Source organism: Xenopus laevis, chromosome 1L, assembly GCF_017654675.1.
Source record: "Xenopus laevis strain J_2021 chromosome 1L, Xenopus_laevis_v10.1, whole genome shotgun sequence".
Classification (NCBI taxonomy): domain Eukaryota; kingdom Metazoa; phylum Chordata; class Amphibia; order Anura; family Pipidae; genus Xenopus; species Xenopus laevis.
In genome coordinates, this window is record NC_054371.1 from 76,782,199 (window position 1) to 76,799,808 (window position 17,610).

At 38.3% G+C, this 17,610-nt stretch overlaps 1 protein-coding gene across 1 annotated transcript in view; it reads right to left on the reverse strand.

Moving 5' to 3' along the window:
• gstcd.L (glutathione S-transferase, C-terminal domain containing L homeolog) overlaps window positions 1-17,610 on the reverse strand; it is a gene marked incomplete at its 5' end in the record, with an annotated part of 69,150 nt that overhangs the window by 12,687 nt on the left and 38,853 nt on the right. Inside the window, 4 exon segments of the mRNA NM_001093309.1 lie at window positions 143-173; window positions 1,875-2,008; window positions 8,760-8,888; window positions 14,915-14,959. Of these exon segments, the coding sequence (NP_001086778.1) occupies window positions 143-173; window positions 1,875-2,008; window positions 8,760-8,888; window positions 14,915-14,959 (339 nt within the window).

Genomic DNA, 17,610 nt, shown 5'->3' on the forward strand with positions numbered 1-17,610 from the left:
AAATGCAACAATAAATAAATATATATATATATATATATATATATATATATATATATATATATATATATAAAGTTTTGCGACGACAACTTAAATGGATTATGATGTTTCTGAAAATCAGTCAAAAGAGAATATGTGAACATACCTTATAATTCAAAGCCTCCTGGAACCGACAGCTGAAAAAAATGAGAGATACAAAATTATATTATGGAATTTAATGCAAGTAAAACCACTCATTTGCTCATAACTGGGTTATAGGTTTATAAAAACATTGCTGTGATAGGCTGCACAGAAAATAATGTTCAATAATGTTCAACCCAGCTTACACCCAAGCAGAGATTGCAGGTATATCTAATAGAGCAAATATGCATTTTCCAAATAACAAACCATAAGTGGCATTTAAGCTGGGCACTTCTGGCTACTAATATAGGTTCCCCTGGGAAAAGTGGCAGTTTGAGAACCACTGGGTTAAAGGGAAAATACACCCCTTGTTTGACATGGGAGCATTCAGTTAGGCTAATAGAAAGTTGCATAAGCACAATCTGAAGTTCCAAAAATAAATATAAATGAATATTTTAACCCAGACATACCTGATTCCACAGATTAAAAAGGAAATCATGATAGTCTTAGCGTTCTGTGGAATTTGCTCCCGACCACTTAGGCTCACAGTGTAATGCAACCCCTCCCTCATCTTGTTCCATTGTGAAGTAATGCATTCTGGGATTTGAAGCCCCTCTGCTGTTCACAGTGGGTGGTGGATTTAGGAAGGACCATGGAACACGATCATACCTTATTTTTGGTATGGTTTTTACTTTTTTATGCAGGTAATAAATATGTGATACTGTTAAGCTTGTTATTGTTATGTCACATTCACTGATCATCTGAGACGAAAAATACACCTATAGAAGAGGCCATCTTTTTACACAATCACTTTGTGTTGTATTGTTCAGTGTCAAGTCATTTGTTTTGGAGACAGTATTTCATATTAATATTAAAACTTCATACCCCACAAATTGCATAACCCTGCAATTTATCAATATGTATCAGTTAAAGATTGAAGTGCCCAAAACTTTTCTTATCATAAATGAATGCTCCAAACTTGCAATTGCTATATTTCTGCTAAATGATATGGTGGTTTTGTCAAACTCTTACAAAAGTGACATTTCTGCACAAACCAATATGAGTCTGTTTAATAAGAGTGCAACAGCACATACTAAATATTTGCTTCATGTTGGCATCAATCCTCAAATGGCAACAGAATTTACAGACCCCAAAATCATATAAATCACAAACTTAAAAAGGAATCTACAGAGGGGCAAACCCTGTCAAGTAATTTGCCAGATAAATGAAGAATACCAAAACCGAAGCACATAGCTTTGTCACCTTACTGCTGGCTTATATAAAACTAGACCCCAGCTATACCTTAATGGAGCACATAATGAGAGCCCTGGCTAGTTATGGTTTCTCTCTGGGTTATGGGCAGATGTCTGGAGCTTGCTTATAATCTCATTTATTTCCAAAGTAATTTTTGTAACACATGTACTTATTACACTGCTTGTGCAGTGGCTGTATGTTCTTCCCGTGTTTGCGTGGGTTTCCTCTGAGTACTTTGGTTTGCTCTCACACTCCAAAACCATACTGACAGGTTAATTGGCTTCTGATGAGACAGATCATACAGTGCACGAATGTAATAGGGACCATAAATTGTATGTATAATCTCCGCAAAGCATGTGTGTGTCGGAGCTGTATAAATAACAGGAAATTAAAAAATCCACTGATACTGCATAGTGAGTAACCACAGTGTGTATGTATGTGAGACTCAAAAGGCAAAATCTGAGTCAGTCTGAAAATAGGAAACAATTAATTTTTATATTTACCTTCTGGGAAAGCTGGTTTTGACAGTATTTTGTATGAACCCATAACAGCATGGGCTGATGGCAAAAGCTGCTCTAGCTTTGATGCAGTGGTCCATCACCATATCTGTTGCTACTCCGCAGGCATGAAGTGCAACCTAAAGCAAAACAAACAATGGAAATTTACAGAAGTAATGAACAATGAAACTAACATTGTTTTTTATTGACTGTACAATTCCTAGCCCCATTTAACATTAAGGGGCAAATTCACTAACCTCAGAAAATTCACCAGCGACGGCTTCGCTCACAGCGCAACGATTCGACAGGACTATGCTAATTCACTAAAATCCGAAGTTGCGTCCAGGGCGCGAACGTTGGCAAAGTTGCGCTAGCGTTACTGCGCCAAGTGAAGCAAAGTTGTGCTAGCGTTGGCTAATTTGCATACAACGGGAAGTTAAAGTTGAATGGACGTATATGTTGCAGCAAATACATTATACTACACAAGCCTGGGAAACCTTAATAAAATAAAGTTATTATATTGCCCTACACATGAGCCCAGTGTATAGTTTATGTGCCATATGTTAGGAAATGTAGGGGGGAAGCCTGTTACCCCAAAAAAAATGTATGCTCTTTTTCAGCCTATCACTGTTTTTTGGGAATCTTTTGCACTTTTGACTGGTCTGAGGTGGCGAAGGCAAGTCTGGCACAAGTGGAAACGTTCAGTAAAATCCGCATCTTAGTGAATTTGCGTAGTTACGTCCATTCACCAGAGCGCAAAATTCGCCAGGCGTTAGGGAGCGAAATACTGCTAGAGTCTATCTCCTTCGCTAGCGAAGTTACGCCAGCGTTAGTAAAACGCAGGTGAATTTTCACCCTGCGTTAGTCACTTCGCCCTTTAGTAAATTTGCCCCTAGGGGTTTAATAAATCCAGCATTAGACAGAGATGTCTGTACCCTACAGAAATATGATATGGGAAAATGCAAGGAATTCTGCCTGAAAAAGTTTCAGTGTATGAGCCATGTGCCAAATGTCCCTGATTAGGCAGGACAGACCTGATTCATGATAAGGGGTATATAAGAGATTTTGTGCAGATTTGATGCATGTTTGGGCACATCTTATAATGTGTGAAAAATGTCTTCCCTGCGCTAAAGCACATGCAGCGATTCGTTTTTCGAAGGCGCCCGAGTGGCAATTTCGGTGACTTTGGAAAACGAAGCGCCGTGTGTGCGTTCCCGCAGGTGACTTTTCATTATAGCGGACGTGAAGACACGCAAAGGCAGATCGGGGAGATTGTCACCCAGAAGAAGAGGCGATTAAATCTCCCCGAATCTGCTTATGTGTCACAACCCTTAATGCTAGTCTGCTCAGTACAAGAAGGGTGCATTCAGGCATACAGAAAGTGATCTTGCAGGACCATTATTAACAGTTTAAAGTAATAGTTTTCCTGAGGTTGTTTCTGTTTTTTATTAGACACATTTAAATAAGTACAGGTATGGGATCTGTTATCCAGAATGCTCGGGACCTGGGGTTTTCCAGATAAGGAATCTTTCTGTAATTTGGATCTACATACCTTAAAGGGGTTATTCTCCTTCCAAACACGTTTTTCAAGTTTGTTGTTCACCAGAAATAAAGACTTTTTTTCAATTACTTCCCATTTTTTAAAATTTTTTCAAAATCTAAGTTTAAAGTTTAATGTTCGTGTCTCCAGTGTTTTAGTTTGACAGCTCAGTAATTCAGGTGCAGATTCTGTGGTGTAACAATTTTGCAACATTTAGTTGTACATTTCTCAGCAGCATCTCTAAGAGTATTAATGAAACCCAGGGATTCTGCTCAGCAGGGACACAGATAAGAAATGTATCAACTAAATGTATCAATTTAGAACAGTTCACAGGGTCGACCAGCCTCCAAAGCTGCTTTAGAAGGTGAAAAACACTTTACACTTCAAAATGAGAAAAATAGTCACACACAGAAAATAGAAAGTAATTGGAAAAAGTCTTTATTTCTGCTGAACTCTCTGAAACCAACTGAACTGAAAAAAAGTGTTTGAGGGCAAACAACCCCTTTAAGTCTACTAGAAAATCTTGTAAACGTAAAATTAACCCAATAGGCTGGTTTTGCTTCCAATGAGGATTAATTATATCTTAAGGTGGCAATACAGGGAGATGTCGCCAAACGAGCGGATCTCTCCCCGATATGCCCACCCTGAGGTGGGCAATATCGGGCTGATCCGATCGTGGGCCCTAGGGCCCAACGATTGGATCCTAACGGTGGTTTTACGGGTGGTCGGATCGCTGGACCGCATCAACAAACAGATACGGCCGCGATCCAACGGGATTTTTAGTCCCATCCGATCGAGATCTGGCCGACTTTCGGCGAGATCTCGATCGGGGAAGCCCGTCGTGGGGGCCCCATACACGGGCCAATAAGCTGCCGATAAGCTCGGTCGGTCGGCAGCTTTTATCGACCCGTGTACGGCCACCTTTAATTTGGATTAAGTACAAGCTACTGTTTTATTACTACAGAGAAAAAGAAAATAATATATTTGGATTACATGGAGTCTATGGGAGACAAACTTTCCATAATTCAGAGCTTTCTGGATAACGGATCCCATACCTGTATTACCTCCAATGAGTAGGTGAGATCTTGCCTGCCACAGCCACAGCAGTTTGTGTTGCACATGCTGCATAGCAGAGCAAATAACAGGCAAGAAGATTGTGGTTCAGCTTTAAGTCAACTTTAACTTATAGAATTGCTAATTCTAAACAACTTTTCAATTGGACTTCATTTTTAATTGAATTATTTGCCCTCTTCTTCTGACTCTTTCAAGCTCTTTCAAGTGCTTTGTAATCCTACACATTTATTGTTATTTCTACTTTTTATTATTCATCTTTTGTAATCAGACCTTTCCTATTCATATTCCAGTCTCTTATTCAAATCAATGTATGGCTAATTTTGACCGTAGAAACCCTACTGCTAAAATTCCAAACTGGAGAGCTGCCGAATAAAATTCTAAATAACGCAAAAGCCACAAATAATAAAACAAAACCAATTGCAAAATGTCTCAGAAAGTCAATCTCTACATCATACTAAAAGTCAACTCAAAGGTGAACAACCCTTTAATCTAGTAACCCACAGCAACCAATCAGATGTTTGCTTACTAACAACAGATCAGTAAATGTTACCTGCTGATTGGTTAATAATGGTAACTAGAAAAACTCAGCATTTTCAGTGAAATGAAAGGCGTGCAGGACATATTTCAAGACTTGATGCTTTCTCTTTGCTAGCAGGTTTGCAGGTAATCAGGCAATGTCATGAACTTTCTGATGGATGGTTTATGTCAGTGTCCTGAATGATAACGGTGAGTGATGGTGCAGGGTTCAGCGATTATTTGCTATGTCATAGAATTCTTGTAAAAAGAACTATACGTACGTATTCAGGGCTCATAAACCCCCAGCCAGAACTCTCGCTTATGTGGGAGAGCACAATATGACACAGTGTTTTCATCACTAGTCTAAAAATATTAAAGGTCAACATTCCTTCGACATCTTTATTAAACGTGCTCATTTGGTGCCATGTTTACCCAAGTTGTGCCTCGAAAAATGAGAATTCCACAGTGACACATGGTTGCACACCATTTCATCTAAACCAACCTAACAGAACTCTTCATTTGCAAAACCATTTGTTGCTTAGTTATTTAACATGCGGCAGTTCCTCAAATATGAGCACTTCCCAAACAGGTTTGCTTAGCGCTGACACCATTGGTAGGTTTACTATAGACTGAAAGGGGTTATTGATAAACACTTTAAGCATTATATCAACAACAGTATTCTCAGGCAACCTGACATTTTTCTATTTTTTATTGTCTGTAGAATGTAAAGTTTCATCTGGTTGAAGGATCTTTAGATGAGGATCAAAGTATCAGAGAAATAATACCAATAAGATCTAGATCTCAGAATGGAGATGCTTTCTAGTTGCCGGGTATCACTCACCTGAGCAACCATACTGCAGTTTAAATTTCACTGTTTCTTAAAGGAGAAGGAAAGTTGTTTCACACTTGGGGGTGCCAAACGTTAGGCACCCCCAAGTGAATGTATTTACTTACCTGAAACCCCGTGTCCGGGCTCCTTTTTGCAGAAAAAGGCACCGGCTTAGGGTTATTCCATCGAGCATCACGGAGCAATCCTCTTCCGGCTCGGAAGAGGATCGATCCATGGTGCTCGCTGGAATAACCCCGGCCAGTGCAGTTTTCTGCTGATAGGAGAACCGGCCCAGGGTTTCAGTTAAGTAAATAACAATCACTTGGGGTGCCTAACATTTTACACCCATAAGTGTGAAACAAAATTCCTACTCCTTTAAAGGGGTTGTTCACCTTTAAGTTAACTTTTAGTTGTAGTGAGTGATATTCTTAAACAATTTGCAGTTGTTTTTTATTTTTTATTATTTGTGGTTTTTGAGTTATTTAGCTTTTCAGCAGCTCTCTGGTTGCTAGGGTCCAAATTCCCCTAGCAGCCATTCCCTGATTTGAACAAGAGACTGGAATATGAATAGGAAAGGGCTTGAATAGAAAGATGAGTAATAAGAAGTAGCAATGACAATACATGTGCAGCCTTACAGAGCATTTGTTTTAGATGGGGTCAGTGACCCCCACTTGAAAGCTGGAAAGAGTCAGAAGAAGGCAAATACTTAAAAAACAATATGAACAAATAATGATAAGATATGAAACGTTGCTTAGAATTGGCCATTCTATAACATACTAAAAGTTAACCATTTCTTATCTCAAGATATAGCTGGACTAAAACTCCCGGTGGGCATTGCAGTTCTTCAAAATCTGGAGACTTACGAATAAGAGACAGGGCATTCGAAAGGGTCAGAACAGAAAAGCAATTCATTAAGAAAAATACAATTACAAAAATAGCAATATCTGTATCATAAAGCGTCTTCCAAGAAAGGTTCACCACACAGGCAAGAAATATATTAGAGGTGATGAAATACTTGAAAGATGCAAGTTAATTCTCTAAAATAATCATTACACAATCAGGGACTTGAGATATGCCAGTTTTAAAGGCACCAGTTTGCTCTGGACTTGCCTAGCTACTTGGCCATCATTAATTCTAGTTTCCTCCGATCTGCCAATGCAAACAATACAATGATTCTAGAACATTACAAAACTGCCTTTGCTAGAACCATGAACTCATAACTGGTATAGAGAAAATAAATATTTGCAATTTGATGACTAGAACACGAGATTAAATGTTCTGCTAAGCAACCTTTTCATTCATTCTAATTAAATCATGGAAGATACCAAAATATAATTCCTATAGAGAAAGTCCATTTTTAAAAATCTAGGGCATTTCTAGGGAGTGGGGGGGGGGACTCAATTGCCAGTTATGGAAAAAATTGCTTCAGTGCAATAACTTTTAGCAACAAACTTTTTGGTATTCTACTTGCAGATTGATCAAACTTAATGTTGATTGTTTGCTATAGGTTATTGTACTAAGGCATTTACTTTCAATAAATCATCCAGCAGTCCCAATGGATGACAATTGGCCTTGAATCTGTCCTCTGCAATGGACACCTAATTGGTCTTTCAAGTTGGGCAGAACCAATTGTTGCTCCTTTGGGACAATAAATGGTGCATATACAGGCCCTCCATGAAGCAAGCACCACATCAACAGCCAGATTGTCAATTGTCATAAGGATTCACCAGCCTCATTAGTCAATATTATTACATTATTAAAGGTATCCATTATCCAGAAACTCATTATCCAGAAAGCTCTGAATTACGTAAAGGCCGTCTTCCATAGACTGTATTTTATCCAAATAATTCAAATTGATACAAAAATGATTAAATTTGTATCTGTAATAATAAAACAGTACCTTGTACTTGATCCAAACTAAGATTTGAGTAATACTTTTTGGAAGCAAACCCAACCTATTGGGTTTATTTAAGGTCTTTCTAGTAGACTTAAGTTATGAAGTTATCCGGAAAACCCAGGTCCCAAGCATTCTGGATAACCGGTTCCATACCTGTACCGATTTTTAAGGTTAATACTCTGGCCCCTGCAAACTAAACTCAGTGAGCTTGTTTTTTGTACTATGAAAACTTTTAACGACTCATGTATACCTTTTATATATTTTAAACAATGGTGAAAGTCCCAAAAACTAAAAATCTCACATATGTTTACAAATTTCTATATATGTTTAGAAAAGCGGAGTTCTTGGGAAGTACAAGAGAGCCCACATTACCATGCTACCAGGCAACTATACGCCTTCTACTTAAGACTATATTACCCATGGTTCATTGCAGTATGGGAGTTTTCATAAAAATCATACAATCTCACTGGAAGCAAATTAAACTAATATGCATTACCCCTCACAGAAACAATGTGAAGGGAAACTCACCTTAAAAATGACAGTTTGTTGGCAGCAAATTAAGATGATTCCTAACCTGCCTTTATTGTTATTGTCATCATTTTGAATTACTGAAAAGGCTAACTAGAAATAAATTGCCTGAAGTCACCTACTCCTCAATACCCAATTATTGTTAGTCTTTACTAGATTCATACTGGAGGTTTATATTTCAAATAAAAAAACAGTATTTGACAGCAACCCATAAAGGGCTACATAAAGGAAAGAGCACAGTTTAAACACCAGAAATAAATCTGCTACATATCATCATATTGGCTCCTTAATCAGGATATTTGAGGGTGGTGGAAAGATGGGAACAGGAGAGAGGAAAAGGAAAGGGTGGAAGCAGATATATGGTTAGAATGACAAATACCTTCACAAATTGTACTTCAAACATTTAGAAATGCTTTTTTTGGCAAAAGGGTCTTAACACTGTAGAAACTCTATTTGTGCTGTGTTGTATAATGACATGCAGGTTATTTTGCAACAGATATTACTCACCCCAATAGTAAAACTCCCAGTAAAGTAATCAAGGTTGGCTTGAATGAACCATATGTTAATCAGTCCGAGTTCACTGCATCTCTCTTTGGCACGTAACAGGGATTCTTCTTTATTCTCTATAAGAATCACCTGTCGTTAAGACATTAAATTAAGAGAGTTTTATGAAAACAACAAAATGCACAAAATGTATAATGTCCATACAAGTGCAAAAAGTGTTTGTAATCATTACAAAAATAAATGCAATGCAATCTAGCATAATTCAGCATTTTCCACAGAATTCCAGCATCACTGTGCCCTCTGCAACATAGTAAGTTAGGTTAAAAAAAGACACACACCCATCAAGTTCAACCTTTTAAGTCTATTTAAAAACCGGCCTTATTTTAAAAAGCAGTCATGTGTGGAGCACTGTATGAAACGCTTTGACAAAATCTACTGCCCCCCCCCACTGTCCAGCATCTTACTTATCTCATGATAAAATCAGATTTGTCTGACATGACCTATCCTTCATAAAGCCATGCTGATTACTGCTCATAATGCCATTCATCAGGACAAAAATTTGAATATGATTCTTTAACAAGCCTTCAAATAATTTGCCCACCACGAATGTCAAACTTACTGGCCTATAACTGCCAGGCTGAGTTCAGCTTTCCTCCAATCCATAGGTACCATACCAGATGAAGGTGAGTCTCAGGCCGGTCTAAAAACAAACTATGATCTCCTAGTACCCGAGGCTGTATTCCATCTTGGCCTGGTGCCTTGTTCACATTAATTTTTAGTAAAGCTTTAGGAACCATATTCTGAGTCAGCCACTGACTAGATTGAACTGAACCAACTTTGCAGCTATGAGGTGGGTCTGTGAACTCTAACTCCTATATTGTATATAGTGAAGAAAATAAATGATTTAGCACAGTTGCTTTTCTGTATCTGTTACAACCATACAACCATTATTTAAAGGAACTACACTCTCAACCTGTATCTTTTAAATATTAATATACTTAAAAAGCTTTTTCCCTGCGGATTGCCTGTCTGTCCCCACTGCCTGACGCGTTTCGCTGGTCCAATCAGCTTCCTCAGAGGCATGGGGGTGTGCTTTGCATATTTTCCTTAAAAGCCGATTTTGGCTGGTTGCTATGGTAACCCTTCCGTTCTACGTCACCGTGCATTCCATCTTGCGGTCCAGCCCTCTATTTCAGCAATCTTCCGTGTTATATTGCTATGGCCGGATTACTGGGCAACCGAGCATCTTTCTTGTTTAGAATATAAAGTCTCTGTTCACAGAATAACCTCCTCTGTTTCAAAAACAAGTCTAGAAGGGATGTATTTTCTTTATACAGTTCTTAGCATCTTATATATTGTTACATATCTTTCTAATTTAAGATCGAGTTCTGGGGGAGTGGGGACAGAACGGCAATCTGCAATCAATTCAATTTTAAAACCTTTTTTTAAAAAGTAGACGTATGCAACTATGTGTTAAACACCAGTAATCATAATCCATTGTGGTTAAAAAAGATTCCATATGGCCAATTCCGTAGATTAAAGAAAAATTGTTCAGAAATAGAGGAATTGGAAACACAATTGGATTATGTAACAACCAGATTTGAACAGAGGGAATATAAGAAAGAACTCTTACTAGAATCCCGAGAGAGAGCAAATAAAATAAATAGAATAGATCTATTAAAGGAGAAACCATCTGGGAAAATAGAAAAGAAGGAGCAACAATGCATGTTCACAACTACATACACACCAGGAATTGCAAAAAATTACACAATATAAGTCTCTGTTTTATATGTGGGAACACATGGAGTGACGGAGGAGGAGAAGAGTGCAGATATTATTACGTGCAAGTTAAAGACTACTGTCTTGTAAGTATGCAATCTAGACAGTTTCCGGTGGAAGCATGAATAACATCACGCATGCATGCTGAGACAAATTAATGGTCATTTTAAAGGGGAAGCAAGCACGATTTCCTAATACATGTGAAAGAACGAATTTAAAGGGGAAGTAATATAGCACATCATTTATACCAACACGTGGTGTTCAATTAGTAAATTGGCAGGAGTAAATTGGACTAAAGGACTAACTTCTTTCCATCTATTTGCATTTTTTGCATTTCTTATATTTTGAACATTTATTATAGTGTTTATATTCATTAAATGGAGCTTCTGTCCCCACAGTTTTTAATTGCCTTTCTCTTCATTCTTATTAATGTCTTTAAGTCACATAGGGTGGTTCTTAGTGCTTCTACCTCTACTATTAAGGGAATACGTTGAGAATAGTAATGATTTAATATAATTTTAAATACCAACCATTGCTTTTCTGTGTTTTTAGCAGAAAACCTAATGCACCAATCTATGGGCAGCCCTTAAGGAGCTAAAATGTGGCATTCAGAATTCCCTGACACTGATCCAAGCCCCACCAGGGAAGCCAGACCCACAGTTTGAGAACCACTGTTCTGCAGTGACAAGACCCTTGTTATCCATGGAGCAGCGGTGTTCTCAAGTAAGCTATTTACAAAGCACTGCAGACAGAATCTTCCAGGCCAAATCAATCCCTATCTTGTCTTCTGTTTAATTGAAAAAGGAAATGCTGAATCTTTGTGTTTCGTTGCCACTGGCCATACTTATCTTCCTTGCGACTTCCCTCTTGTCTTTCCTTGGTAAATGCATAAATAGATCCCTTTAAATGGGCAAAAAAAGTATGGTCCACAGTCCCAATTAGCTGAGAAGAGAATAAAACTGAGGCCAAGGAAATAAACTCTGTTAGAATGAAGAATAATTTGGCCATACAACATATTCTAATTAGAACTTTTTTTGGATAACAGGTATGGGACTTGTTATCCAGAATGCTCGGGACCTGGGGGTTTCGGATAAGGGATCTTTCTGTAACATTTTTGGATCTTCTTACCTAAAATCTACTAAAAAAGAATTTAAACTTTAAATAAACCCCCTAACCCCCCCCCCCCATGTACGCCTGTTTGAGTGTTGAGTTATAAAGCAAAAAAAAGGGTTTGCTCTTCAATTGTGGAAACCACTGAATCCGACATGGCTCCCATATGGGTGAAGGGTTGCTCAACCCATATGAATAATTAATGTATACTTTTTGAATATTATTGTAAAATTATCCTTTATTTCTGTATGTTGAAGATGCATCCAATAAATAAAAAACTTTAAAAAAAATCTTAGTTTGGATCAAGTACATGGTTCTGTTTCATTATCACAGAGAAAGTAGATAATTTTTAAAAAATTAAATAATTTGATTAAAATGGAGATGGCCTTCTAAGATTTGGATCTTTCTTAATAATGGGTTTGTGGATAACAGATCCCATACGTGTATTTGTAGACCAAAACATGCTACAAGGATAGCAGAGACATTTCATAAGAAAAATCTGGTGAGGACGGTATTTTTTGCCTTGTATAACTTGACAAGACATATGATGCAGAATGCTGGAAGGGGAATATATTCCCTCTGGTAGAACACATTATTTGGTACTGTAGTCCTCTCCTCCCAGCCTTAGATGAGACAAGAAATACTGTGAAACTTAGTGCAGAGACTAGATCAGGCAGCACTGTCAGAGTAAGATGAATTCCCTCGGGCAGTACAAACACAAAGAATTTAGCCAAGTTTTATATCCCATATTCCCTTGTCATGATGTCTCGGAATATCTCCAGCAAGACAGCAACGAAGCGTGAGACAATAATATCACCATTCGCTGATTGCTGAAGAACTGTCTGTGAGACAGTAGAGCCACAAAATTCTCATACCTAGCATGCAATGTGTTCAATGTGATCACTGCATTGCTACTAATTCAGCAGATAAAGCACAGACTTTAGCTTAAAGGAATAGTACAACAAAAAATGAAAGTGTTCAAAAGTACTGGTAAAATTGTTTTGTTTGCTTCAGTTTTACTATAGTACAAGCTGCTGTGTAGCAATGGCAGAAATTGAAAAAAGGCTATATGACACAGGTTAAATAATGGATAACACCATTATGTTCTACAGAGTTTATCTGCTGTGTAACTTGAGCCTTTTCTCCTATGAATGGCTGCCCCCATTGCTACACAGCAGCTTATTTATATAAACAATAGTAGTGTTTCTGAAGCAAACACAGCAGTTTTACCAGCTTTTTGTAGTTATTCTTCCTTTAAAACAGGGGACAGACTGAAAATAACATCCTTTTGTTTCAGTCTGAACAAAATCATGCTATTATATGAGCCAGAACAAAATGTAGGGGTAATATTTTTATTGGTAATTTAATGATAACCAAAGCAAGCTGATATAACTATTACATAATTTGTATTTGAATATTATTGGTAGGCAGCTAAAACTAAAAGGACAAGTAAAGGTATAACATGATACACCTTCTTATAAAAGAACAGAGTATAAGGTATAAGTATAAGGCTCATGTCATGTGGAATATCTCAGTGTCATGGCTGATCTTCCAAGTCCCCCCCAAAAGTTGTTGCCACGCCGACAAGAATCACACCCTGGTGTTTTTAAGTGAAGCGAAGTTCTTAAACCTTTTATTGCCCTATGACCCCTCCCCGGTGGGCAGTGAGGTAGACAGAAGGGAACACAGGCAATCCAAGATGGCTGCCACAAGAAAGTACATCAGGAGGTCAATTGACGGCCATTTTAATAGTGAACTTATTGCTGATGCAAATGAAAGTCCTGACTACCAGGGATAGCGAATCCTTCCTGTTGTTATCTAATAAAAAATGCTTACTGTGCAACTCACTGTATACAAACATCAGGAGGGCAGACAGTAACTAAGGTTGCTGAAGAGGAACAATACTTTTTTGGAATGCAATTTCCCCTCTAACTTGTGATTGTTTTTGATTCATTATCTAGCCAATGTATAAAGTATTGGTTTCTAGAGTGACTGGCGCTGGAAGCACAGCATAAACATTAATAAGTGGATATGCTAACGGCTGCCAGGAATGATGCTTACATTTCACATTTATGACAACAGTTAAGAGGCATCATCATAATTAATTGCTATCTATGGTGCACATTGTAATCTGTCACATGTAGGGTGACTTCATCGGATTTCCTATCCACTTTCCAACTTGCTTCTTACTTCTTTCCCCCACACAAAAATGACTGGAGTGATTAAGGATTTGTTTTTACCACCGAGAACAGATATTCCTTTCTGTCTCATACAGGATATGAAAACAAATAAATCTGCCACTTCTTACAATTTCTCCTTAATGGCCTTTTTTTAAAGGGGAAGTAAGGGAGTTATTAAAAAAAATACTGTAAATAATTTAAATTAAAAAAATGAACAAACAAAAAACAGCCTAAAGCAGAAGTAATAATTTGAGAGGTGCATAATGTCACTGCACAACAGGTTCAATTCTCTTAACAGTTTATTATACATATAATCCCAATCCTGCTATCAGATGACACCAGCATGGTTCAAGTCTTGAGGACACAAACATATAGCAACACAAGTGGATATAAGACTTCAGCCTAAGCCTTATGGCTCCTAGAGACTCTTGCCATTACGATTATCACTAAAATCCATGTTGTTATTATATTAGACATCCAGTCAGTCCAGCCTTTATACATTACATTTTTGGCTAAATAAATATATTAGAAACATTTGTTATTTTGCACATACTATCTATTTACTCAGTTTTTATTTTTAGACTGAACTGTTACTTTAAGTGGAAGGGAGGAGGACACCATAATTGACAAGAACGCATGAAACGCTGGATTGTGGAAATAGTGTTCATTTTTTTCTCACAGTGACCTTTTGTTGGAAGACCCTCATGCTGTGAGCTTGTTTAGTGAAAATCCTGTGTTGTGGCCAATGGCACACGTAGGTATTTTCTCAGCCTGTGTAGAACAGCAGGTAAAGGCCATTTTGTTCTTTGTTCTCAATGCTCAGAGAAGCATGGCATCGGCCTGTCAGTGCAGAGAAAATGCCTAATGTGCCACTTGCTCAGACAGTTATTAATAACTAAGGTGGTGCGTCCAAACAGCCTAATTAAGGGCAATATTTGTAACCATCCAAACTGATGAAAGAATTCATATTAAGGCTATTGTCACATGCAACTGTAAAAACGACTGGAGGATAAATCTTTTTTAAATCTTTCTCTTTTGAATTGCAGTCTTGTACTAAAGAATGAAGCCATTTCATCGCAATCTGCTTACCTGGCACGATGGCAGCTTGTGAGCCAAGACAATTCCTACATGGCCCTGGAAAAGATAAATCCCATAATTAACTTCATAAATTTTCAACATCACACACCACAAATACAATCAGGAGTGATGGCATGTTTGATGATGAGGATTATTGTTAAACAGAATGCTTTGTGAATATTGTCATTTTTCTCAAAACAATTCTGTAGGTAAAATTGACAGTGTTTTGCAGGATGCAATAAAACAGAATAAAAATATTATTATTTGCTCTGAAAACAAAAATAGGAATGCTTTTTGAATGAAGCTGCAGTCCTCAGCAGCAGCTGGAATTCCCTAAGGCCCCTTAAAACTGCCTCACCATTAAAATGTAGGAGACATCTACTGTACCAACAAAGGGGCAAATTCACTAACCTGCGGTAATTCGCAAGCGCCGGTGGCTTCACTAAAATCGCAACACTTCGCCAGGACAATGATAATTCACTAAAATCCGAAGTTGAGTCCAGGGCGCTGAACTCTGGTGAAGTTTCACTAGCGTTGGCTAATTTGCATACGGCGGGAAGTGAAAGTTGAATGGACGTTTATGTTGCAGTGAATACATTACACTACACAAGCCCAGGGAACCTTAATAAAAAAAAATAGAGTTGTTATAATGCTCTACACATGTGCCCAGTGTATAGTGCATGTGGCATTTGGTAGGAAATGTATGGGGGAGCCCCGGATACCCACAAAAACAATTTTACGGACTTTTGCAGCCTATCACCCTGAAAAAGTTAGGCGCCAGCGTTTTTTGGGGAAAATTTTTCAACTAAACATTGAAGAAGCTCTATACATTCCATTGCACTTCGCCAGGTCTGAGCTGGTGAAGGCAAGTCTGGCGGAACAGGTAACGTTGAGTAAAATCCGCATCTTAGTGAATTTGCGAAGTAACGCTCTTTCGCCAAAGCAAATCTTCGCCTGGTGTAAGAGTGCGAAGTAGTGCTAGAGTCTATCTCCTTCGCTAGCGAAGTTACGCCTGCGCCCGTTAGTAAATCGACAAAGTCCCGAAATTACGTCATGCTGGCAAATTTTCGCTAACGTCGCCCTTTAGTCAATTTCCCCCAAAGTGTTGTGCTGTGTCACTTAGGGCTAGTCCACACAAGGAGATTCGGGAGATTTTGTCACCTGGCAACTAATCACCTCATCTTTTGAGCGACTATCTCCCCGAACTGCCTCAGCGTTTTTCCCCATAGGTTACAATGCAAAGTCGCCTGCTCTAATGCACACGCGGCGATGCATTTTCAATAGTTGCCCAAAGTTGCCTCACTGAGGCGACTTTGCATTGTAGCCTATGGGGAAAAACGCAGAGGCAGTTCGGGGAGATAGTCGCTCAAAAGACGAGGCGATTAGTCGCCAGGCGAAAAAATCTCCCCGAATCTCCTCGTGTGGCCTTACCCTTACAGTTGGCTTTGGTTACTTTTGTGTTGTGACCATTCCCTTTTGCACTGTAAAAGGCTTACACTTGTGTGTCTGAATGTGAGTATATTGAAATGCACGCTGAATGCATCAAAAGGCATAAATGTGTTTTTTTGTTAGTTCAAGAGGCATTTCTCTCTGATAATATATTCTTAAAGGGATCCTGTCATCGGAAAACATGTTTTTTTCAAAACACATCAGTTAATAGTGCTACTCCAGGAGAATTCTGCACTGAAATCCATTTCTCAAAAGAGCAAACAAATTTTTTTATATTCAATTCTGAAATCTGACATGGGGCTAGACATTTTGTCAATTTCCCAGCTGCCCCTGGTCATGTGAGTTGTGCCTGCATTTTAGGAGAGAAATGCTTTCTGGCAGGCTGCTGTTTTTCCTTCTCAATGTAACTGAATGTGTCTCAGTGGGACATGGGTTTTTACTATTGAGTGTTGTTCTTAGATCTACCAGGCAGCTGTTATCTTGTGTTAGGGAGCTGCTATCTGGTTAACTTCCCATTGTTCTGTTGTTTGGCTGCTGGGGGGGGAAGGGAGGGGGGGTGATATCACTCCAACTTGCAGTAAAGAGTGATTGAAGTTCATCAGAGTCACATGACTTGGGGCAGCTGGGAAATTGACAATATGTCTAGCCCCATGTCAGATTTCAAAATTAAATATAAAAAAATCTGTTTGCTCTTTTGAGAAATGGATTTCAGTGCAGAATTCTGTTGGAGCAGCACTATTAACGGATTCATTTTGAAAAAAATGTTTTTTTCCCATGACAGTATCCGTTTAAGAAACATCAAATGCAGCATGTTAAAGCATTACTGATTCAAGAAGTTTACAGAAGAAGGATACTTAAAATCACTGGGGGTGCAAATTTGTTAGGAGCCACACCAACTGCTAACCTCTTCTACATACTTTTGTACAGAGCAGTGCAATCTTGTTCCAGGCTTCCAAGTATCCCCTTTGCTGCCCTAGAAGGAGCATACACAGTACAGAAGTTTTTCAGAGATTTCTGCACTGTGAAACCTGGCCGGATGATAGCAGCAGCGCACTCAGTCCAAAAATACTGTATTTTTTTAAATAAGCAGTAAGTTAGTGATTAGAGTCACTTTGGGGTGAGTGATTTTATGTTTCCTTCTCCTTTAAGTACTACAGGTGCATATAAAAAATACTATGTATAACCTTTTAGTTACTGTATTTGCATATATATTTTAATCTCATCACATAACAAAGTGCATGGTTATTTGTATGGTGCTG